This window comes from Dioscorea cayenensis, chromosome 12 (genome assembly GCF_009730915.1).
Source record: "Dioscorea cayenensis subsp. rotundata cultivar TDr96_F1 chromosome 12, TDr96_F1_v2_PseudoChromosome.rev07_lg8_w22 25.fasta, whole genome shotgun sequence".
NCBI classification, from domain to species: Eukaryota; Viridiplantae; Streptophyta; class Magnoliopsida; order Dioscoreales; family Dioscoreaceae; genus Dioscorea; species Dioscorea cayenensis.
The window spans coordinates 18,033,730-18,059,088 of NC_052482.1; the positions used below are offsets into that span (position 1 = coordinate 18,033,730).

The window sequence follows — 25,359 nt, forward strand, 5'->3', positions numbered from 1 at the left end:
TCTACACCTCAATGAATTTCATCAAACACCTCTCAGTTCAAAAAACTGGAGCTTTTCCACCATCCCTTCAAGTCGCTCCTCTTCCTCCAATGGCGCCGAAGCCTCTCTCACCTCCCCAAACCCCTCCTCGAAGCCCCCGAGCTCTCCTTGAATGGCTCCTTAACCCTCCATTCATCCCTGTCCGCTTCCCTCTCCGCAGTGCAAACCCCACGGCAGCTCCATCAACTCCACTCCCGCATCATCACCTCTGGCCTCTCTCGCTCTCCCTTCTTCGCCGGCAAACTCATATCCTTGTACTCGCAGTTCAACGATCTTGATTCCTCTCTCTCGGCCTTCCTTGCGGCCCCGCAAGACAACGTCTTTTTGTGGAACTCGTTGATTCGTGCGCACACACACAATAGCGAGTTCTCTGAAGCTTTACGTTATTACCTTACGATGAAAGACGCTAACTTGGTGCCCGATGCCTTCACTTTCCCTTCCGTTCTCAGCGCTTGTTCGGGTGTTGGTGATCTCGACATGGCACGGGCTCTTCATGGGCGTGTTTTGGAGGCTGGATTTGAGTCTGATTTGTATATTGCGAACTCTTTGATTGGGATGTACACGAGGTTTGGGTGTTTGGTTGATGCACAGAAGGTATTTGATGGAATGCGTATGAGAGATCTGGTTTCGTGGAATTGTTTGATTTCTGGGTATAGTGCTAATGGGGAGTGGGAGAAGGCAGTTGAGGTTTATGGTGAGTTGAGGATGAGTGATGGTATTCCGGATTGCTTCACGGTGGAGAGCATTTTGCCAGCATTTGGATGGCTTCAAGCAGACATAGAAGGTCGTGTTGTTCATGCTCTTGTTCAAAAAATTGGTATTGATGAGGATAGGCTAGTGAGAAATGGTTTGATTGCAATGTATTGTAAATTTGAGAATGTAGTTGATGCGAGAAACATTTTCGACATGATGGTGGAGAGAGATGTTGTTTCTTGGAACACTATGATCAATGGGTATAATGAAGTTAGTTGCTTTGAAGCTGCTTTTGAGCTGTTTCGGAAGATGGTGATTAGGTCACAGCTCGATCTAGTTACAATCACTATTATGTTGCATGTGTGCCATGATGCTGAGGACAAGAAACTTGGTCGATCAGTACATGGGTATATTATAAGAAATGGTTACTCGTGTGATATTGCAGCACATAACATTCTTATTGCAATGTATTCAAAGTTTGGTTGCTTACAAATATCGCGCATGGTTTTTGATCAGATGCTGTTTAGGGATGTCACCTCGTGGAATTTGTTGATTAGTGGGTATGTTGAGAAGGAGTGTTTTGATGAAGCTATAGTCCTTTTCAGGTTAATGAAATCAGAAGCAGAAACTGATGTTGTTACTACTATGACACTAGTATCAATGTGCTCTGAATTAGTGAACTTAAGGCAAGGTGAAGGGCTTCATTGTAATGTGATTAAAACGGGAATTCACCCAAATCTCCTTGTGCAAAATGCTCTAATCAATATGTACTCAAAATGTGATAGCTTAGAAAATGCGCTGAAAGAGTTTGAGAGCATGACAATGCGTGACACCATAAGTTGGAATACAATGATATCTGGATGTGTGCAGAATGGGGATTGTGATCTGGGTTTCACACTATTGAGGGAAATGAACATCAGCAGAACAACAATTGACATGGCCACGCTATTAAGCATCTTGCCTGCATGTTCATTCCTCGTTGCTAAAAGGAAAGGGAAAGAGATTCACGGAACCGTTTTCAGACTTGGTTTAGAATTGCACATTCCAGTTGGGAATGCAATGATTGAAATGTATTCCAAGTGCGGGAATCTGGATTATGCAGTTAAAGTCTTTGAGCTTATGAACATGAAAGACATAGTGACATGGACAAGTTTAGTATCGGCCTATGGTATGTATGGTCAAGGAGAAAACGCTTTGAGAGCTTTCACAAAGATGGAGGAAGAGGGCATTGCTCTTGATCATGTTGCATTTGTGGCTGTTCTGTTTGCCTGCAGCCATGCAGGTCGAGTTGAAGAAGGCAAACTGCTCTTCAAAAAGATGGAACAAGACTACATGATTATTCCCAGAATGGAACACTATGCTTGTATGGTAGATTTATTCTCTCGTTCAGGTAAGTTGGATGAAGCAGAGGTGTTTATTAAATCAATGCCGTTTGAACCAGATGTAACCATATGGGGGGCTTTGCTTAGCGCTTGTCGAACCACTGGTGAAAATCAAATAGCTGAGCGTGTTTCTAAGCAAATCTCTGCTTTGAATTTTGACAATGCTGGTTATCATGTGCTGGTGTCAAACATGTATGCGTCTATGGGGAAGTGGGATGCTGTCTGTAATATCCGGACATCGCTAAAAAATAGAAATTTGATGAAGAATCCAGGACTTAGTTGGATAGAAATCAAGAACAAAACATATGTTTTTGGAACTGGTGATCAACCAATACAACAATCTCAAGAGATATACAAGTTACTGGAAGTTCTTGGTGAATTAATGGTGAAGGAGGGATATGTCCCTGATGCTAAATTTGTCCACCAAAATGTTGAGGAAGATGATAAAGGATATATGCTATGCACACACAGTGAGAGGCTTGCTATAGCTTTTGGGCTGTTGAATACCCCTCCTGGCACACCTTTGCAGATTATGAAGAACCTTCGGGTTTGTGGAGATTGCCATGTAGCAACAAAATACATTTCGAAGATTGTGCAAAGGGAATTTTTGGTTAGAGATGCTAACCGCTTTCATCTGTTTAAGGATGGATCATGCAGTTGTGGTGATTATTGGTGAGTTCCCTTACAATCTGTGGTCAAGTTGACGACCTTCAAGGTTTCAACAAAAATAGGTATGCAAATGCGACAAGTAATCCCTAAACAAATCTGTTTATTCAAGTATGATAATAGTAACAATATTGAATTTTATTCTACTTGCTTTTTCAGTAAAACAAAGAAGATCCTCATCCTTGCATTCAAGAATTCAGGAAATGACGCCCCATGGATTGCTCGGAAGGTGGGAATCATTTTATCTCAGAGTGAGAAACTGTTTTTATGGTGAGTGAATTTGTGAAGGTTTGTCCATGTTGACAGTGGTGAAAATGTCTCCTTGTCGATCATCTTTAACTCAATAATTCCTTCCAGATTGTGAACTACGTGCACAAGCCAGCCAAATGATATGTCCAGGAATTCAATTGTCCTCTGGTAAAGAACTTCTTTCCATTAAGCATTTCTTCTAAAATCTTCAGATTTTCTCTAACCAAGGCCATTCCTTCATTCTGATTTCTCCCTTGTGAGAAAAGAGAAAACACCACAAGTTGACTTGAAACAATGCTGCTAAATTACAATCTTTTCACCTTAACTTCAAGAGAAACTGATGAGATTAAATTGGATGTTGTCTTCTAGTTGTAGTCTCACTAGTTTTTACCTGTTTTGTTTTGCAAAAAAAATCTATATGTTTATGTTTGTAAAGATTTCATTACTCTTCCTTCTTTCTCATCAGATAAATCCTTGGGTGGAGGTAAATTCTCTTAATAACAAACGTATTTTGAAGTCCTCAAACTGTGCAACTTTTTAGTTTTCTTGCTTTTGTTTTTCTGCATCTTTATTTCAATTTATAATTATAAACTGCAAATCAGAAACCCTAACCACGTGAAAACAAAGTAAACCTGTGACAAACTGTAAATAAAAAACATAGATTATGAAGTACCTAATCATCGCCAAATTTGGAATAGACGTGTGCGCTCGCTTTTCCATGAGGATGTTTTGGCTAGATAGCATTCTCTTTCCATGTTTCCTCAATGTATTCAAGAAATGACCAGGGATTCACAGATTGGTTTACCGTTGTGAACTAACACTGGGACTTTCTTATGAACTGGATTGTACTTCAACAGGATTTCACTCTTGTTAGCGAGATCTTCAACATGTTCAAATTTAATTTCCTTCAGCTTCAATGCCCATATGTTTCGAAGGGCATGCAGGCATATACAAGCACCGAAAAGTTGCACTTCTTCTGCTGTCATTGCTACAACTTTCAAAGCCGAAACTTTTTGTTGTAAGTCCCTGCTCTATTTATGCTCAATACCAAGTTTCTTGTGTTCATCTTCTAAGACTCCTATGCAATATCAACGTATTCTGTATCATCTTAAAGCAATGCTAATTTTTTTTTTAATAAAAAGTTTAATCAAGAATGTTGTTGCTATGGTAATATTGTGAAGGGTTTTCTTAAACTATTAAATGATTTTGTTCATGTTTATATACATTTTTTTTATTCTTATTTTATTTATGCGAAGAAGTAGGAATTGATCGTCCAATTCATGCTCCTACACTCGGAGACGAGGAGTTTAGGATATGAGCCTGAATCCACAATTAGGTATTCGTTATAACTACCATTGTATCCAACAAGACTTGAACTTAGAATAATTGAAAGTCTTACATTTGTATTTTACAGTGGGCCAATGCTGTTAGGTTATAAATTCTTTGGCACATATTGATTTTTATGATAATAAGCTAACATCGTAAGGATTTTTTAACTTTATGCCGTAATCCTACTTTATTCCATAAAGTATTACTAACTTTATTCTGTAATATTACTTTATTCCATAAATTCCATAAAGTATTACGTTTTTTCCCCCACTGGAGCTAAAATGTTTGTTAAATTTGGTATCATTGTAGGCAATTGTTGAACATAGGGGGAAAAAATTATAAAATGAATGAAATAAACTTTAAAGGCAATTTCTTTAAATATGAATTTAACTTATAATTTCTTATTGTATTGATTATTATGTATTAAGTTGGTTTATTTTTTATCATATGATCTTTTGTTGATTGTTTGTAGGTTTGTCATCATCTTCCATCATGCAGAAAAACCGAGGATGTGCAATATCATATATATATATATATATATATATCATATATATAATAGCTTAAGAATGACCGAGATATAATTTATATAAAATATAAAAGAGGAACCAAAAAATATTTGAGCCATTTAGGTTGAGAATATGGTTGTAGGTGGACGAATGATGAGGTGATCTATTAGCACCGGTTTTTTTTTTTAAATTGTTTGTGTTCCTGCCGAAGATATCGATTTGAATTTTAATTCATATAAAATGATGGCATAAATATATTGAGATATATTAACTTTATATTTATGTATGTTTTGATGTAATTTGTCCATTTTGTTAAAGAGAGAAAGAGTTACTTGCGTGAAATATTGGAAGAAATGTGTTTTTAGGTTGAGGGTGTTGTGCTTGCTTGGTTTGATCTTGTTGAGATGTATGTAACATGTTTTGTTTTATATTATTTTAAATGGTTTGTTCATTGCTGGAGAAATAATTTAAATAATTATATTTATAATTAATTTTTTAAATATTAATACAAATAAAAATTATTATTAGTTAAAAATGTATTACTGTAGTGACTAATCATGTATTAAACTAATCAAGTTTTCGACCTCTAATATTAGAGTAAAGTGTCTTAACCACTAAATTATTACTGTAGTGACTCCAACTAATTTAGAATTCTATTTTTTAATTAAAATAATAATAATAATGAAAATAAAAATATATAAATAAATTTCTAGAAAATGGAGAAATCATTCAAATGGACCCACCACCCTTTTTGTATGAACGGAAGTGTGTCAAACAACATCTGAAATTCTTGTATACCAACCAACCACACAACACCATCCGGTCTGAACTCTGAAGCCGCCACTTCTCTTGGATTCCCAAAATTTCCTCCCAGACATGCTCAGTGCAAGAGCCATAGCAATGAGAGCAAGATATGCTCTCATTTCATCACTCAATTTCATTGTTTTCACTATTATGGATTTTCTTGATTTCTTCTTCTGCTTCTTCTACTTGTTTCTTGATAGATTTCTGGAGGAGAATCCTCTTCCTTGTTACTGTTATGTTAAGTGTGAAGATGAAGATGAGCTCTCTGAGTCTTTATGTGGAAGGAGTAATGTTTTCAGGAAAATGGTGGTTTGTTTGCAGGAGGAGAAGAAAGAGAAATGGTGTTTTAAGGCCGAGTTGCTCGAAGGTGGTCGGATTGCCGTTGCAGTGAATGTGCTTCTTGGATGGAGGAGGAGCAAAAGCTTCATTTTGTTGTTAAGAAGGCATTTCAAGGTGAGTTTATGTTCTTATTTTATCTGCTGGTTTGTGTAGTTTCTGTTACTGATAATGAATAACTCTTGATTTGGTTTCTGATGCAATGTTTTAGATGCTTTCTTGTATGCTACATCTATTTGTTAAGAGCAGCAGTAAAATGAGTTGAAGTTTACTCAACTGATCTTGTTGCAAGTTTCATAGATTCAGTCATCTTTGAAAGTTACTTCTGATTTTGATTTTCCGGGACAATGTTTTGGATATTGTCTTGTTATGTTTATAGTACCAGAAAGCATGCAGCTAAATCTATTTTATCTAAACTGGATGTTTCATAGATTCAATCATCCTTGAACTTGTTTCTCTTTATTGTTACCTTTTGATTTTTGATGCAATATTTTGGATGTTGTTTTGTTTGTCTAGAGTTTAGAGTATGATGAGGTATCAAAAAGTCTGCTCAGAAGTCTATTTGTTAACTTGACCAGTAGTTGAAGTTTACATAACTGATCTCAAGCATCTTTAAATTTATAATCAATTTGTTATACTATCAACATTTAATTTTGATTTCTAATGCAATGTTATGGATTAGTGTCTCATTCATCAAGAGTATGACAAGATATCAAAAAATATGCACAGCAATCTATTTGTCAACTTCAGTGGTAAAAAGGCTTCAAGTCTACTCGATTAATCTCAATGCAATTTTATCAGATTCAATTATCTCTGAATTCATAGTCATCTATATGTTCTATTGTTAAATTTTTATTTTCATTTCTGATACAATGTTTTGAATTCTTGTATATGTCTAGATTATGATTATCTGTCTAGTATACACTTAAGTTTAATTGTTAAAAGCAGCAACAAAACAGCTTGAAGGCAAATGATATAAATTCGCAGATTCAATCAACTTTGAATTTGTATTATATTTTAACTTCTGATTTCTGACGCAATGTTTTGGATTCAATCTTGTTATTGCTTTCAATATTAAACAGATAAACGTGAAGATCCCCAGAAAGATTCGATCGAAAATGTTATATTCATACATGGTTTCCTCTCGTCTTCCTTAGTGTGGGTCGAGACAGTTTTCCCAAATATATCTGAAAATGCTGGTCTAAATCTGCTGGCAGTTGATCTTCTAGGCTTTGGTAAAAGTCCCAAGCCTATGGATTGTTTATACAGATTGAAAGACCATTTAGACATGATCGAGAAATCGCTTATCGAACCATTTCATTTAGAATCTTTCCACCTTGTTGCTCACTCAATGGGTTGCACAATAGCATTAGCTTTAGCAGCAAAATACCCGAAGCATATCAAATCAATCACACTAGTCGGTGTGGTAAGTGAAATTGCCGCAGAACAAAGAGGAAACCGATACATCTCTCATCATGCTAATCACATGCTATTCATTTTTTTTTTTAATCTCAGCCATACCTCTCATCGAAATCAACCGGAGAAAAAGCAAGCCTCACAGCAATGAATGCAATGTGTGAGAAAAAGATTTGGCCGCCACTCGCATTCTCATCGGCTATCATGACATGGTATGAACACTTGGGAAGAACAACTTGTCTAATTTTCTGCAGAAACCATGCATTCTGGGAATGGCTTATGAAACTATTTACAAGGTATAGATATAAGTAAACCAGATTTACCGTATTCTTTTTGATTCGAACTACATGAATTAACTGCAGAAATGTTCATGCAGGGACATTCATTTCATGCTTAGAGACATGACAAGGCACACACATCACTCTGCATGGCATACAATGCACAATGTAATATGTGGCGAGGCTAAATATCTGGACAATTACTTGGAAACTGTGAAAAGAGAAGGCATACCAGTAAAAATAATTCAAGGAGATAAAGATCAAGTGACTCCTTTGGAATATGGCTTCAAATTAAAAGAGAAGCTTCCTCATTCTGAGCTACAAATCATCCCCAATGCTGATCATCAAACTGTCTTTCTTGGAAGGGAGAAGGAATTCACAAGAGAATTGCAACAATTTTGGTTATCTTCAATTGAATGTAAAAGTGCTTCCAAAGTTGCATGAATTTTTATTGTTATGAGTATTGTAATTGTTGAATTTGTCTCAATAATTTGGTTAACCCAAATCAAGTTATGTTTAATGTAATGGTTAGCCACATCAGAGTTTTAAATTTAAAATATAAGCCATTATATAATTGGTGAGTTAGTTAAGCTTATATATGTTTTATTTACAATACTAGGGTTTCTAGCTGTTATTAAGATCTTGAGAGCTTTGTAACTCTTTTTTCTCCATGTTATTGGATATTTTTATTGGCTGATCACCCAAAGTCTTCTCTTACATTTTGTGTGCCTCCTCTCTTTACTTTGATTTTATATTTTATACTTAATTGTGTTTAATGCTCTTGCGTTGGGTTCCTCTTTTGTTGTCTTAATCTTTAGATTTCCGAGCATCCCTTTGCTCTTAGGATATAACTAACCTAAGTATTGAATCTCCTGCCTAGTACATTTATTCAAGAATTTATGTAGCTATATAGACCTAAGAATGCAACAAGAGAATTGAAGACTAAACAAACAAAAAATAAAATAAAATAAAGGAGCTTGTGGCTAATGGACTTTGGCAATAAAATTAAGAATTGATGGCAATAACTTATTCAAGAGAGTAAGATAGAAAGCATGAATAAATGAATGAATGTTCAATCTATTGTCTATGTAGGACTATTTTTTTGGATTTAGTTGCAAAAGAATCTGGTTCTAGCTCAGCTTTGGCAGTGGGTTGGGTTCGCCCAATTCCAATAATGAGTTTGTTTAATTTAATCTTTTAGAAAATATTGAAAATACTAAAAATTAGTTCATAAACTAATGTGTTGGATATCCCTAGTAATGGCTTTCTACCTTTGTTTGAGGTTGCTTTTCTTCTCTGTTGTTTGGTGCTGTTAGCTCTGTTTCTCTAGTTTTGTATTATTTTTTCTAAATAAAATTGTGATTTATCTATTTTTTTATTTTTTTAAAAAAGTGTTGGACATGTGTATGTGTGTGTATATGAAATTGTTGCTTCATATAATTACAATTTTCCAAGTTTAGTTATATATTCTACATAATGAGTGAAACATATTTGGGAAACATTGGCAAGATGTTAATGAAATGTCGTTCTTTCATTTATTCAATCATTCATTCATTCATTAATTTTTTTTTATTATTATTTAGTGGAGAGAAATGAAGGAGGTACAGAGTACTCTGCAGTAAAAAACAGAGTTTTAATGGTGAGAGTATAGTATTTGCAATGCTAATTGTGAATTGAATTCTAAATTTGGATTATCTTTTGTGGTTGGTTGAAATTTTTACAGTGAAATATTCCAACATTTAATACAGAGAAAAGCTTTTTATAAAGTCAGAACTACACTCAAAAGTGAACATATTGTATAATATTTTTGAGTTGTTAATTGACAAAAGTGTTTTTTTACCAAAGGTCAACTATAAAACTTCACTATATAATTATTGTTAGAGCCGGAGCTCTATAATTGATATTATTTGACACGTGGAGAAGATAACATGGCAAAAGTAATGATGTAGCAAACAAGATGGCATGGTAAGGTGATAAGCACATGATGGTATAACAAAGAGAAATGATGACAAGAAGCCTAAAAGCCTATCTTTGGAGAGTCTATGATTTTGAAAATTTTTCTTGAAAACCATGTGGAGGATAATCTAAAGAAGGGCACAAGTTATGTTTAGGAAGTGCAAGATCCTATTCACATGGAGGCAAAGCTAAAGTAAGACACAAAGTTATTTATGACCAAATTTATTTGAAGACCAAGCTATTCAAAGACAAAAGCTACTTATTATTATTATTATTATTATTATTATTATTATTATTATTATTATTATAAAGAAAGAACACAGACATGGCTATTTATTAAAAAGAAAAGATGAAACAAAGAGGAAACGATTGAGAAAATGAAAAGAAAAGCAGAACTAAACAACATGAACAAGCCAACTTTTGGCAAGAGCATATATTTGGAGAAGATTGTTGACTCAAGTTTGGATGAATGAAGATCATGCTTAGAAGATATTGAAGAGCTAAACTTAGATGAAAGAAAAAAAAAGTTTAGTAAGATGATTTTGAAGATTTTTGAAAACCATCTTTGGTGAGATGAAGACGCATCTTGGTGGGTGCGACCCTCGGGAAAAGGGACATGCTGATATAATGAGGAGATAAGTCAGTTGCTGGCAGGGAAAACTCGGGAGGAGTTGACTGCATCGGCTTGGACTGACACAGTCGGGAGGACTGGGGGCGTTGTAACGAAAGTTAGAACTCAGTCAGGATCAATAGGTGGGTAGTGCTACCAGCTCGGTTACAATAGGAGTTGCAACGTCTAACTTTGTAAGGTGTCTAATTTAGGAAGCCTGCCAGGCCTGTCAGAAACATGGAGTAGTGCAGCATGTACCGGCTTTAGAATTGCATCCGACGCAAATATTCTAAAAAAAGATGTGCTATGTTTGGGACGTGAAGACGTCTATATAAGAGATCATGTTGCTGAGATTTAGGGTATGCCATGAAAGAGTCCCTTGAATAAGGGTGAGTGAGAGTGGGCATCGGGCAATCTAGAGAGGGTTATTCTTTATCTTTGTGAGGATGAGTGAGAATTATACTCATTGTTTTCCGTCTCTTTTAGTGGATTATTGATTTCCAAGCTCAACCCCCCGATGTAGGCAAGTTGTACTGAACTAGATAATCAATTCGTGTGTCTATTTTTCTCTTACATGTTTGATTTTACATTAAGTATGTGTACTTACATTACATGAGGGATTGATTAAAAATTACCACACTAGTATCCCTCTGGAGCTAACAAATACAATAACCAATTCCTTCTAATAAGCTTTAAGCAATGCAATTTTGCATTAAGGAATAAGGAAGAATGCCTTTTAAATTCTTAGAATACCTTTTATTTATTGCGTTACAACAAGGAAATACTTTTAAATAATTTTGCATTATTTAACTAACTTTTTGTGATATTATTGTCCGAATCCATACTCACTGATTATATTTCTATTGTCTTTTTTTCTTTAATAAGAAAGTGAGTTATTTTTCACTTTATTTAAAAAAATAAAAAATTGTTAAAAAAATAATAATAACACATTTATGATTTCATTTTTTTTTTGTTTTTATTAATAATGAATCCATACAATCATATGTCTATAATATTCCAAAAAAAAAGGTTTTTTTTAAAAAAGGACAGTAGCTCAATTATTAAGATTTTGATTATTCAGCAATTGACCATTAATGCTCTTTGGCAAAACTCACATTCTTGCATCCGAGGCATTGTGGCTCTTTATTATATAAAAAAAGCTTTTTACCAAATTAAACTTTTTTTTTATAATATTATCTAAAATGACCTAGGTCATCACATCAATGCCCATATACTGACTGGGGATATTGATGGGGTTTTTCAAATTCTACTTTTGACATTTTAATCACTCATCTCTTCTATAAATATTTAAATAGTTTATTTGTGATTTTTTTAAACCCAATTTTTTTTAAAAATTGTTATTAAAATAAAAAAACATTATTTGAAATTAGAATTATTATTATTAACATGAGATTTATTAAAAAAAGAAATTATTTTAATTTTTTATTAATATTTTGATTATTATTAGAGTGGTAATTAATGAAGTATTAATTATTTAAAATAATTTTTATTATTATTAGTAAAATATTATTATTATAATAGGAATTATTTTAAATTATTTTATTGATAAAATCATGTCTAGATCATGACTTTGATCAGAGCACACTAACTAGTGCTCCGCTGTTCGTGGTGACACACTGGTGTCCGACTCAGTTGGGTGCCCTGGAGGTTGTATGTGGTGCTCCCCATCATTCAGGATATGGCACGTCTGGGTGATTGTCAATGAGCCACCACCCCGACCCTAAGCGACTCAGCCGCGCTAGTGCCATCGATTTTGCTGGACTTAACAAAACTTGACCCGAAAGGGTTTCATGTGATGCCAAGTTGTCCCATAATAATAATAATATTTTACTAATAATAATAAAAATAATTTTAAATAATTAATATTTCATTAATTACCACTCTAATAATAATGAGAATATTAATAAAAATTTTAAAATAATTTTTCTTTTAATAAAATCTCATGTTAATAATAATAATTCTAATTTCAAATAATATTTTCTATTTTAATAAAAATTTTTTAAAAAATTTGGGTTAAAAAAACCATAAATAAGCTATTTAAATAACTATAAAAAAGAGGGGTTAAACTATTAAAATTAGATTTTTTTTAAAAAAATACCCAATCAACTGATTGAGTATTGATGTAATGGTCCTAGGGCCATTTTGACAAATAAAATGACCTGGAGTCATTTGGATAATATTATAAAAAATAAAGGTTAGTTTGGGAAAACCCCAAAAAAACCTATAAACTTTTCTGTGGACTGATATTATCATTATAATAATAAAGATTAATATGATATTATTTAAGAAAAATATAAAAAATATATAGTTTTATAAAAATGTAATGCTTTTGTCCGCCAGTGCCCATTTTAGCAAATAGATTGCTCTTTTATCTTATTTTCTATATTCATTAAAATGAAAAAATTATTCAGCTCAATTAATATTGTGACATTGAGTTCGTGCTCTCTGACTCTCACTTAACATAAGAAAGAGTTATCATCTTCTAATATAATGGTTAATTTTCAATTCTTTAATATCTTTATTTGATTTTATTCGTATAACGGTTAATTCTCAATTCTTTAATGTTTTTATTTGGTTTTTTTATCTTTATGGTTTCACATGTTACCATTTTTTTTTAAAAATAAAGTTTAATTTATTCTTCAGAATGTATACATTGATTATTGGTTTTTTAAGGAATTTGCAAATATATATATATAATTTGTGGAAAATGCATATTTTGTATATGTTTTGTGATTTGTGAAAACAATGATGAATAAATCATACGAGACCAATGTTACTGTTACATTGTTGCACATTGCAACAACAATTCAATTTACTGAAAATTTCTGAAAATTTCAAAAAATAATTTAATATAACATCTGTTTTTAATTATATTGCATACGAAAATAAAATTAAGAGTTAAAAAAATAAAGACTAATGTTATTTTTAGCCATGAATATTTTAATTAATTTTTAAAAGAGCATGTATATAAAAATATTTGCTATTTTTTTATTGAGAATTTGACATATATATATATATATATAATGTTTTTTTGAGATATTTAACACAATTATGTGCTTTTACCAATGACTATTTGGTTCATTGATACCAAATTCCCTGCATTGGGTATTTGTCTCTAGTTGAGAATGTGTGGTTCATTGATACCAAATTCCCTGCATTGGGTATTTGTCTCTAGTTGAGAATGTGGGTTCGAACATCAAGTAAAACATGGTGAATGCACAAGTATTGTAGAGTTTGCTCCTTGCATATGTCAATCTATGGTATATAATTTATCCGTATTTGTAAAAAACATATGTTTTCTAAGCATATAGATGCAATTTTTTTTAATAATTTATTTATGAACAAGCACATATGTTGTATCAAATGCAGTGTAAGTTGCTTGTCAAATGATATATATATATATATATATATATATATATATATATATATATGGAAAACTAAATATCATTTTTGTTAGTTCCCCCGGTATGGTTTATTGGTCTAGAGAACATTTAAACACTTATAGAAATCTCACACAAACCAAACAAAAAACAAGAATGCGACACACGAAATTAGTAACTTAGTTTGGTGTCAAAGCCACCTATGTCTGGGGGCCAAGTCCAGAGATAAAACATAATAAAAGAGGTGAAAATATATAAGTATAAAATTTTTCAATCAACGATCTCTGAGGTGGACAAGAAACTATACTGGATTCACACAATGCCACACAAGCTATCACTCTCAACATCTCGCATAATATCAATGCAAGGTGGCTTGTATAGACGCTCTCAACGTCCCAAAAATAGCTCATACTTCTTTTAGCATCTCGCTGCTACTAACTTTAGAATCTTTCAAAATTTAGTTATTGTAACTCCTGTTGTAATTGAACTTGCAACATGGTCCTGACTGCTGGCTTAATTGAGTTTTGGTTCCGTTGCAAAGCGACCTCAAGACTCATTAACCTCTCGGTCATACTTAGTTTCGAGTCTATGCAACTAGATCTCCCGATCCAGACTACCAACAACTAGCCTATCTTCTCAAATTCTCACCAAGCAGTCCCCTCGCAAGGGGTGCATGACTTTGTGCGTCTTCACGAAATTTTCCAAACTTGATCCTCAATTCATCCAAGTTTGGTCTTCACATTTTCCCAAGGATAGATCTTCAATCAATCACACCAATCATACCAACAATAGGTATTTCTCCAATTTGGCATGTCTTCAATCAGTGATAGGTATTTCTTCAATTATTCTCCATCTATATTTAGTCTACCTATATATGGTTTTGATATGATCTAGCCTTGAAGTTGTAACACATACAAAAAATAATTTTACCAAGATCTCCCAAAATATTTTTCTCCAAACCTAAAATATTTGCCAAGTCATCATGCTATCCACGTCATCTATGCCACGTTACCATGGATGCCACATCACTTTGATTTAGTGTCAAATCATGCTAATTAAATTGCATTTTGCACTAACAATTTTCAATAAGATTTTCAATGGAGATATGCGGAGAATAACTTAAATTTGTGAAATATATGAAAGTTATACTTAAGTCCCCATATAACATGTTGGTTTTGGTTTATAAAAATATGCTCAAAATATGTGATAACATGATCATAGTTTATAATGATCATATGTCCTTCTTTATTTGTTTAATACATTGCTATATTAAACAGCCAATCAAAACCTATACAAAGTTATAATATAAACGTGTTGTACAAATAAGAGACACGCATTGTTTTTTATATTATCTATACATGTTTCAATGATTTTTTTCTTTTTTTTTTGAACTTTTTATTTACATTGAATATGATATTAGTAATAGAAAATGTTTCATTGCATTTATTTGTTTTGTATGAGATATTTCCATAAGACTTTTCATGATCAGTTATAGCCATTCAAAAAAATCGTACTGAAAAAGTAAACCAATAGGTTATTTAAACATTAGCATTTGTGGGTCCCATGATTGGTAATGAATATTATTTTTTTTTATAAAAATAGGTAAATAGTAGAAAAGTTTATCATTTTTCTACAGCCATGTCTGTAAATAAAAAGTTTTATTGTGTTACTTTTGCAAGTCCAGATATATATGCCAATCTATTGGTCATATTTGAATGATGTTATAATTTGGAGTTGCTTTTTATTACTATTGCTTTATTAGGGAGTTGTTTTGCTCATTTTCTCATAAATGTTGTATATAAAATATTATAATTTGGATGATTAAAATATTTTATTTTTGTTTTGAATTGTTTATTTATATTTACAATATTACCTCAAAATTCACATAAATTGTAAAAATAAAAACATTGATGCAATATGCAAAGCAAGAGAATTTAACTAATTAATAATAGAAAACTTGTTCTACAAATAATATAATATGCATTATTTCCCCCGTTTTCTGGTGCCTCCTATCCTATTTTATTCCGTGTGTATATATATATATATATATGATTTCTGTTAGTTCCGCCGGTGTGGTTTGTGGGTTTTGGGGAACACTTAAGCACTTATAGATCTCACACAAATCATCAAAGAAAGTTCACATAAACAAAACAAGAAGGAGACACACAAGATTGGTAACCCAGTTCGGCGTCTACTCATCTACGTCTGGGGTCAAGCCCGGAGATAAACAATATACTAAAAGAGGTAAAAATAGATGAGTACAAACACTTGTCACTCACTCAATAATAAAGAACACTACCATCTCTAGATTGTCTAGTGCTCATCCACTCTCCTCCAAAAGTCACACTTACAATCTACAAACAAGGTAGCTTATATAGACGTCTCAACGTCCCAAATATAGCACATACCTCTTTTAGAATCTCCGCGCTACTAATTTAAAAAAAGCTTCCAAATTAGTCATTGCAACCCCTGTTGTAACATAAGTTGTATCATAGCCCCTGATCGCCGACTTGATCGAAGTTCGGTTACGTTGCGGGACGACCTCAAGACCCATCAACCTCCCGGTCATGCTTAGTCCGAGTCGATGCAGCCAAATCTCCCGATCCCGACTGCCGGCAACTAGCCTACTTCCTCAGTTCCTCATCACGCAGTTCCCTCGCAAGAGGCACACGTCCTTGTGTGTCTTCATGGAACTTGCCAAACTTAGTCTTTAACCTTCCAAGTTTGGTCTTCAAATATTCTCCAAACTTGATTTTCAATTTACCCAAGTTTGGTCCTCAAATCTTCCCAATAATAGATCTTCAATCAATCAATTCAATCATCAAGGATTTTTCAAATCATATCTCCTTCATTCATACCATAAATAGATATTTTCTCAAATAAGTTCCACCATATTTTGTCTTCAATCATATCTCTCTAAATATGGTCATGATATGATCTTGTCTTCAAATTGAATAAGTTACCAAGAATAATACCACCAAGATCTTCAAGATATTTGGCCCCATGTTGTAAACTTACTAAAAATAGCTCCACCATATTTAAGATGATTTGCCTTGCACCCCAAGTCTCCTTGCCATGTCACCATACTCTCCATGTCATCAATTATGCCTTGTCACCATGGTTGCCATGTCATCTGCCTTGGTGTCAAATCATGCCAATAAATAGTGCGGTTGCACTAACAATTTCAATCCAACGGTACCATTGCATAAAAAAGTAATACCGTGCATATGAATAGTTACACTGTGAAAAGTGGGATGCATAGTATTATAATTTAAACCATTCAATCAATTTGAGCACAGTAACTGAAATAATTTTAGCCGTCAAGATTCATTTCTAAGTCGATATATATGATTTCAATCCAACGGTTCTGTGCTGTTGCATAAACAGTAATACTGTGCTTATGAATAGTTGCACAGTGAAAAATGGGATGCACAGTATTTTAATCTAAACCATTCAATCAATTTGAGCACATTAACTGAAACAATCTTAGTCGTCAAAATCCATTTTTACTCGACTTACAGTGGAGAATACAAAAATTTAAATAAAACCATATAACACGACACCAACCCAGTCAAAGCAATTAAGTACCATGGTTGATCACTATTCATTGCATTGTTCATCCACCAAATTATTTCTATCTCTCTCCTCTCAAGCCTTTCTCTTACTTTAAATTATCTGGGGAAGTTCACAGAGAACACTTTCTCATATATATATATGTATATATATATAAGAAGCAACAAGCAATAATAAGCAAAATAAAATAAAATAAAATCCATATATATATATATATATATATGTGAAAGAAGCAACAAACAATAATAAACAAAATAAAATAAAAATGTGCAAATTTATCTTGAAAACTCAAAATTGAGAAAAACCACAAGTAGAAGAGAAAAAACAAACAATTCATGTTAAGAATTGAGTCAAAATTTTTTATTTTTTTTTAAAATGTGGATAAACCACTGATTTATTGAAAAAAAAGATGACAGTACAAAGTGGGAGATCCTCTCACCAAAAGTGAGGGGAAACAAAATACAGTAAATAAAACAGAGAAACAAATAGTATAAAAGTCTAAGCAGACGGAAGACACCGTCTGGCATCCAGGCCTGTCTAGAAATGTAGAGGAACGTCTACTCCTGAGCTGCGTCATGGTCAGAATCACCAGTAGGATTTGAAGCTCTAGCGCTGAAGAAGTTGAGTGAGCGCTTGATTTTCTGGGATGCTTCATTGAGATTTTGTTGATGCCTATCAACAGCTGTTGAGAGCCAAAAAAGAAGTATATTGGCAGTTTTAAAAATAATATTGAAATGCGGTATTGCTGTCAATTGAAAGATATGATTGTTTCTTTCGAGCTAAATATTCCACAAGATTGCACGGGAAATGAGGTCCCAAAGGAGTCAGTGTTGAGGAACAAAGGATGGTATCCAAGTGGTCCACAATAAAGGAATTGTCTGTGGAAGAGAGTTTGTTTCAAAAATTTGAGAAAAAAAAATGGCCAGATGCATTTAGAGAAGTCACATTCAATGAAGAGATGTTGAAGGTTCTCAGAGGCATTGTGGCAGAGGACACATGTATCAGTGGAGTTTTGAAAATTGTAACCTTTCTTGAAAAGATTTGTGAGAGTGAGAATTTTTGTCCTCCCCAGAAAGGCAGCAGAAAAAAGTGATTTTGCTAAGGCAACGATTTCTCCAGAAAAGGGAGTAAAGTGGGTTGCGTGTTCCACCATCAATGAGAAATTTATAAAAGGATTTGACTGTGAGCTTGCCACTTTTTTCAAGGGTCCATGTGTGAATGTCATCCTGAATATGGGTACATTCAGGGATAATTTCTAGGAGAGCAGATAACATATCAAGTGTGGCTGTGGGAATTAAAAGCTTTGGGTTGTTTAGAAACTGAGTGAATTGTCTGATGGTTATCCAAGGAACAATGCAATCATTGAAGAGGTCAGGCCAACGATCTTTAAGTAGAAGTCCAGCGTGCCAATGATCAAACCAAAGAGAAGTGTTGGAGCCCCTTATGATAGTTTTCATGATGCATGATCGGAAGGAGAGTAGAGTGGAGGTTACTCCCACCCAAAAAAAAGGATTTATTTCTGGGTAGATTGTGAGATAAAATTCCATTTGTGTCGGTGATAGAGTAGTTAGCGTGAATGATTTTGGCGTCAACCGCAATTTGGGTTGCATGATAATTTCCACCACCACTTTCCTAGTAAAGCGTTGTTGAAAGTCTAAAGGTTAAGGATTCCCCAGCCTCCCATTTCCAGCGGTCTAGTGATCCTGTTCCAGGCGATCAATCTAATTCCTTTGGGACCAAGATCGGGACCTTTCTAAAGAAAATCTCTCGAGATTTTATCAATTTCTTTGATCACACAAGCGGGGAGCTTGAAAACCGACATCAAGTAAACAGGGACAGTGGAGAGGACAGAGTTAATGAGTGTTAAGCAGCCCACCTAGTGATAAGTAATTTGCTTTCCAAGAAGTGAGCCTAGAGCGGACCATGCCAATGAGTTTTGGCCCAATCATTTCATCTGGGTCTTCGACCAGAAAGAGGCACACCTAAGTAAAGTGATTGGGAGACAGCTTCGGGAGCAATTTAGGATTCTAGCAGAGGAGTGATGAGGTTGGAAGCCGTAGTTAGAGGAGTATATGCAACTTTTCGAATAATTAATGGTTATATCATAATAAAATTTAAAAATATGTTTCAATAATCCTAGAACCCATTAAAAATTTACACTATTATCTAACCCTAATATTTTTTTTATATGTGGTCTGATCATCTAATCCTCTAAAGATCCATATCATGAGGACTCTATTCCCGTGCCCTCATTGGGTGTGTGTGTGTGTGTGTGTGTGTGCGTGTGTGTGAGAGCACTCAAACTATAAACTTATAAACAAAAACAAATTTTAGAAGAGGAACCATCTCATCATCATTATTTTAAAAAAAGTCGAATACTTGAAAAAAATTTATAAAATAAACCAATTAATCATTTAACTATAGAATACTATGCAAAAAGATCTTTAAGATCAAATTAGAGAATACTCCAGGATGAAGGTTCATAACCACAATTTCTAAGATATATATATATCTTAGAAATTGTGGTTATGCACCTTCATTTCTAAAATATATTTAATTTAATGCTAGAAAAAGAATATTATTTGATTTAATGCAATAATAATAGATAATTACTGATTTGACTGATGCTAGGCCACATTACTATCAGTTTTAATATGCCACTAAGCCCAAGTCAATTAACATATTAAATATTTTGATCCCACCTATATTAATTAATTATATCATTATATTAAATATGAATGCGATAAGAATGGTTGCTATATATCTTCTCATTGTTGGCCTCACATGCATATAACCTAAGATGTCAGCCATAAATATAAAGACTTTTCCTATGGATGACTTTTCCCTGACTTTTTTGGTATTTTTTCACAATTCCTTGATAGCTTAAACCTCAATCAAAGCTATCCTAGTAATTGAACAGATTTTGGTATAAGCATGAATTCATTTTCCTTTCTAATTAAGGAGGTTGAGCTTTTAAAATTTATAAGTCTTTTTCCATGATTTTTTTTAATGTTTGGAAGCATTTATTTAATTTGATTTTTTTTAAAAGAATAGCAATAAGGGAGTGTTTTGATTAATTGATTTATAACAAATTTTTTTTTGAGAAGTAATTAATTTAGTATTTTTTTGGGGAAAAAATTCTTTGCATACACAAAATATATTTAGATATGATGTTTTTCTTTTTTTTTTTTTTGAGTAAAAGATGCTTCGACTTTTAAGACATAAGAAATATTTGCTTTTATAATAACTTGTTTTTGCATTCAATTTTCTCTTATGTTGATAGAAATGATATGTAAGCATTATTTATTTATTTATTTATTAATGATAGGCGACAAACGTCCCTCATTTAAGAGGCATTATTAATTTTTTGATGAAAGATTTTTTTGAAAGGTAAGAAAAATCTCGACAATCAATAACTTATAATGATAATTTTCTAGAGAAAAATTAAAATATAAATAGCATATTTGTTTTAATAGAAACACAAATTATTCAATTCACTCCTGCAATTAACTTCAAACAAAAGGTTTTATATATCAGCTATTTAAAGTGAGCTTTAATTCCATTTTATGCCAAGTAAACTCTAAATTTTTTTTATTCTTCCAATCTAGATTTTATTTTATTTTTTTATTATTATTATTTACATTTAAAATTCCACTCAAATATTATTCAAGTTTTCATAACTTCATGTATATAAACATATGGTCAAATTAAGAACATATTTTTAACTTCAATCATGAGTTTAAAACAAACACTTTCCATTCTCAATCAAAGATTCACATGCAAAGCCATGGCATATAAAAAGAAAAAATAAAAAAATTAGGGAAAAGAAAAAACACCATTTCTAGCTACTCTTTAGAGAAAAGCACTTTAATTATAGTGCCATGCATGGAAAGCACACGCACACACACACACACACACAAGAGTCTTTCCCTAGCTAGCTCACATTTGAATCAACTCTTATGCCTCTTTTTTTCCCCTTTCCTTTGTGGTCCAATAAGAGAACCTTTTTTGCTCAAGAGTACCATGAATGCATATTAGACTTGTGATAATTTTGCCAATTTGCCAACCCATGCCATGTGAACTACACTCTCATGCCTTTAATTTCTTGATCCCTTTTCATTTGCACACACACACACACACAGAGAGAGAGAGAGAGAGAGAGAGAGAGCACTGTCTTAGTGTGGAAGTTCAGTTCATATCCTTAAGGAATATAAAGATGGTCCCCTTCTTTTACCCATATTTTCATTCATTCATATATATAGTCTCTTTACTTTACTATTTTGTTTATTTTTGTTATATATTGACAGTGTCTGTATACTATTATAAATGTATGATTATTTTATCTATTTTCTCTGTTAATATAAAATTTAGAATTTGAGTAAATGACGAAACAAACAACCAAAGTGATCTGATTTTGTCGATTTAATATCTCATTAGTTGTTTAAAAAATTTTAAAAAAATTTTAAATTGAGAAAACTCAGACCCTTATTAAATATTTAAAAATTAATGGTTTTGTTTCAATTCTTAAAGAAACACATTACCTATTCCAGCAAATCTTCCATTAAGTCTCCTATTGTCTTTTTTTCATTCTTTTTCTAATTTTATTCACCTTTCTTTTATGTATACACACATAAACAAAGAAGGTGAGCAAATGTGGAAGTTTTGAAGTTAAGTTCATAATAGTCTTAACCACTAGAACTAGAAACATTTATTTCAACCTCTTTTAATCTTTCATGCAAAACTTCAGCATGGCTTCCACTTTCAAGTTCATCCCTCTACTAATTACACTCTCATCACTAAAATAAATAGATAAATAAATAAGTAAAGGTAAAGAAAAAAGACAAAAAGCAAAACAAACATGAAGTGATGATGATGAGTGTGGGGTTCTCATTCTTCAAAGCCACCACACAAACATGTTAATTCATTGAAGAAAGCTGGGAGTTGGTTATTTTGTTCTTAATTGTTTTGGCCCATGCATGGTTGCCAACTTAAATGTAGCCTTTACTCCCACCTTTATTACATGTCTCCCAGATCCTTTTGTCAGTGATCCAAAATTTAAACTCTGATACAAACCTTAGTTTCTTTTTTTTTTATTACTTTTTATTTCTGCAGAGAAATCTCATGAAACTTCAAATTTATTTCAGTAAAACATGCATGTTTATCTTACATTTGACCAACTCTTGTGCTTTAGTTTCTAAGACTCATCATATTATGAAACATTTAGAACAATGATTGTGAGCAGCAATCAGCAGTGAGCTCCATAAGGTTATCGGTCTGCACCGCTCCCTCGTCGAAAAGCCACTTCTCAATCACAGAGAAAGGTGGTTTCATATCTTCTTGATGATGATCAACAAGCAAAGGCTGATCAGCTTGATGGATCTCAAAAGAGCTCATCACTGGCTCAACCACCTCTTCATGATCAGCCATAGCTTGATATGGTTGCAAAACATTAATCTCTCCTTGATCTTGATCTTGATCTTGCTGCTCTTGTTGGTGTTTATGTTGTGAAGTTTTTGGGGGGGACCTCATCCATCCTTCTAAAAGCCTTGATATGTTCTCTGTACTTGAAGCATATATTGTTGAAGCACTTTGGTTAATCTTACTCATCTCATGGTATGTACTTGTGCTTGAATCAGATGAAGTCACATAACTCTCTACTGCTGTCTGAAACTTGTTGATCTTCTTCTTCAAGTGTGTGTTCCAATAGTTCTTTATATCATTGTCTGTTCTTTGTGGAAGATATGATGCTATTGCTGCCCATCTAAACATTCATAAACACATCATCAACAATTATATATATATATATACATATATATATATATATATATATATATATATTTAACCTTATAGAGATATACCTGTTGCCAAGTGAAGCTTGGAGATGAATGATCATGCCTTCTTCATGAGGAGTGAAGTTGCCTCTCTTGATGCCAGGCCTGAGATAATTAGTCCATCTGAGTCTGCAACTCTTGCTACATCTCATCAAGCCTAATGAAATGAAAACCAAGTTATAACTAATATATAGAAAATGCATGTTCATGTGTATGTTCATGTGCATGTGTATGCATGAGAAGATGATCATCACTTACCAGTGTTTGTAGGAACTGATCTCCAGTTTCCAGGGCCATGTTCTTGGATGTATGACACTAAGATGATGTCCTCCTCTGGTGTCCATGGCCCTTTCTTGATGCCAACCTTATCACAACATGGAGGTCTTCCCATGATGTTTCTTCTCCTTCTTCTTCTTCTTCTTCTTCTTCTTCTTCTTTTTGTTGATGGTCTCTTGATCTTCTTTTTTCCTTTCTATATCTTCTTTTTCATGAGTGGTATATATAGGATGACTTGAGATCTAGTTAAGTGTGTGCCTTTTCACCTATCTATCATCTACCTTGCTGACTCATTTGCCACTCTTTTTCCTCTTTCTCTTTAACAAAGTCAGCCCTCTCTCTCTCTCTCTCTCTTCCCTTTACTTTTAGTTATCACATGAATCACAAGCCCTTCTATTAAAGGATGTAGAGTGTTGTTCACTTCAAAGTTCAAACACATTAATATTTGTTCTATTATTAAGCTTAAGTAAATTGCAAACTAATATACTTCACCATCCCTACAGTTACAGAGTAAGTAGTTGGTATTTTGTCCCTTCCCTAATCAAAAGCGGAGGTTCCCATTGTTTGAAGGTATGACGGGGCTTGAAACTAACTTCTCAAAAACATGCCTCTACTTTAGTAGAATCGGGGAGCTCTCGGACTAGGCAGCTACTGGGACCTTACATTGCAAGGTCGGCCTCCTGCCAGTTAATTACCTGGGTATTCCAATTTCTGGTAGGAGACCTCGTAGACAAGACTGGGAGATGATCATTCTCAAGGTGAGAAGAAGACTTGCATCTTGGAAAATGCAACACCTTTTCCTTAGGTGGACGACTTACTCTGGTGAATTCTGTTCTCTCGTCTATCCCAACATATTGGATGTCAGTCTTCTGTTTACTTGGCTGGGTTATTAAAGTTACAGGGCGTATTAGAAGGGACTTTCTTTGGACGGGACCGGATATCGCACACCCGGGTTGCCGATTGGTAAGTTGGAAGAATCTCTGTAGATCGAAGGATCAAGGTGGGTGGGGTATTCTGGAGCTAGCTAGTTTCAATCTGGCTTTACTGGGTAAATGGTGGTGGAAGTTTTTGATGGACCCCTCATGGGAAGGGGCAAAGGTAGTTCAATTCAATTATGGTTTGGTCCGTTGGAACTTACACCCTCTTTAGACGGGTAGAGTTTCTTTTTTCTGGAAAGGGGTCCACAATTGCTTACCGGCGCTCAGGAATTGCTTGGTTAAAGAGCCACAGAATGGGTTGGAAACTCTCTTTTGGAAAGATAATTGGATTATGGGTCGGGCACCTATGTATCTGTGGGAGGAGGAATATAGGGTCTGTTCGCGGACCAATGGCATTGTGCAGGAACTAATTCATCTGCTTGATGAGATGCCGGAGGCGGAGTGTGGAGATTTGTGGGTGCTTACGGATTGACTGTGGACTATTTCAAGCTCGTCGAGAGATAAGTTTCGGTGGAAGCTCACTAGAAATGGGATTGTTCATGGTTAAATCCTTTTATAATTTCTTGAACGATGGTGGGCATAGATGTTCGGTATCTAGATTTTATTGGAGGAATTGGTGTCCTAAGAAAATTATCCTCTTTAAGTGGTTAGCGTGGAAGAACAAAATTCTCACATTGGGAGAATCTGGCCTGCAACCATTGTAACAGGTTGTAGACTGATACATGTGTTTTGTGCCATGCAGGATCGGAATCAGTAGATCATTTGTTCATCCATTGTATGGTGGCCAAACATGTGTGAGCACATTTCTGCAGATTGCTGCTGCTTTCGCAGAATACCTTCATCATTGAAGGATATCTGGGGACAATGGAGAGCAAGTTTACACCCTGCCAAGAGGGAGTTTGGGGACTTAGTAGTGAAAGCGATCATTTGGTGCATTTTCTTGCTAGGAATGATTGTGTTTTCAATGCCAATGTTTTGCATGTGCACTGCATTATACTGCGTTTTGATCGTTTGTTGATTGATTAGTGCTCGTCAATTGCAGAGGGATCTAGGGAGAAGCTTGAGGATGGCCTTTC

At 33.8% G+C, this 25,359-nt stretch overlaps 3 protein-coding genes across 3 annotated transcripts in view; 2 read left to right on the forward strand and 1 right to left on the reverse strand.

Moving 5' to 3' along the window:
* LOC120273243 (pentatricopeptide repeat-containing protein At3g03580) overlaps window positions 1-5,208 on the forward strand; it is a 7,452-nt gene extending 2,244 nt beyond the window's left edge. Inside the window, exons 2-6 of the mRNA XM_039279873.1 lie at window positions 37-2,845; window positions 2,940-3,050; window positions 3,138-3,197; window positions 3,887-4,047; window positions 4,831-5,208. Of these exons, the coding sequence (XP_039135807.1) occupies window positions 37-2,790 (2,754 nt within the window). The 3' untranslated portion in view covers window positions 2,791-2,845; window positions 2,940-3,050; window positions 3,138-3,197; window positions 3,887-4,047; window positions 4,831-5,208. The remainder of the gene's footprint in view (window positions 1-36; window positions 2,846-2,939; window positions 3,051-3,137; window positions 3,198-3,886; window positions 4,048-4,830) is intronic.
* Window positions 5,209-5,646: 438 nt separating this feature from the next.
* On the forward strand, window positions 5,647-8,398 carry LOC120273038 (probable lysophospholipase BODYGUARD 4). Its single transcript, XM_039279674.1, has 4 exons — window positions 5,647-6,121; window positions 7,087-7,430; window positions 7,520-7,716; window positions 7,797-8,398. Exons 1-4 carry the CDS (start codon window positions 6,073-6,075, stop codon window positions 8,140-8,142), a joined length of 936 nt encoding a protein of 311 aa, XP_039135608.1. The 5' UTR covers window positions 5,647-6,072; the 3' UTR covers window positions 8,143-8,398.
* A 13,957-nt stretch (window positions 8,399-22,355) lies between these two features.
* On the reverse strand, window positions 22,356-23,598 carry LOC120273848 (transcription factor MYB60-like). Its single transcript, XM_039280572.1, has 3 exons — window positions 23,328-23,598; window positions 23,097-23,226; window positions 22,356-22,999 (listed from the first exon to the last, which is right to left on the reverse strand). The coding sequence occupies exons 1-3, from the start codon at window positions 23,458-23,460 to the stop codon at window positions 22,459-22,461; spliced, it is 804 nt and encodes a 267-aa protein (XP_039136506.1). The 5' UTR covers window positions 23,461-23,598; the 3' UTR covers window positions 22,356-22,458.
* Window positions 23,599-25,359: the final 1,761 nt, after the last annotated feature.

Bases quoted from the DNA above. Each gene is read 5' to 3' on its own strand.
- LOC120273038 (XM_039279674.1), top strand. From the start codon at position 6,073: ATGGAGGAGGAGCAAAAGCTTCATTTTGTTGTTAAGAAGGCATTTCAA. The intron at 7,431-7,519 runs GTAAGTGAAATT...TTTTAATCTCAG, and splicing joins CAATCACACTAGTCGGTGTG to CCATACCTCTCATCGAAATC. The intron at 7,717-7,796 runs GTATAGATATAA...ATGTTCATGCAG, and splicing joins CTTATGAAACTATTTACAAG to GGACATTCATTTCATGCTTA.
- LOC120273848 (XM_039280572.1), bottom strand. From the start codon at position 23,460: ATGGGAAGACCTCCATGTTGTGATAAGGTTGGCATCAAGAAAGGGCCA. The intron at 23,227-23,327 runs GTAAGTGATGAT...TCATTTCATTAG, and splicing joins ATCAGTTCCTACAAACACTG to GCTTGATGAGATGTAGCAAG. The intron at 23,000-23,096 runs GTATATCTCTAT...ATGAATGTTTAG, and splicing joins CAAGCTTCACTTGGCAACAG to ATGGGCAGCAATAGCATCAT.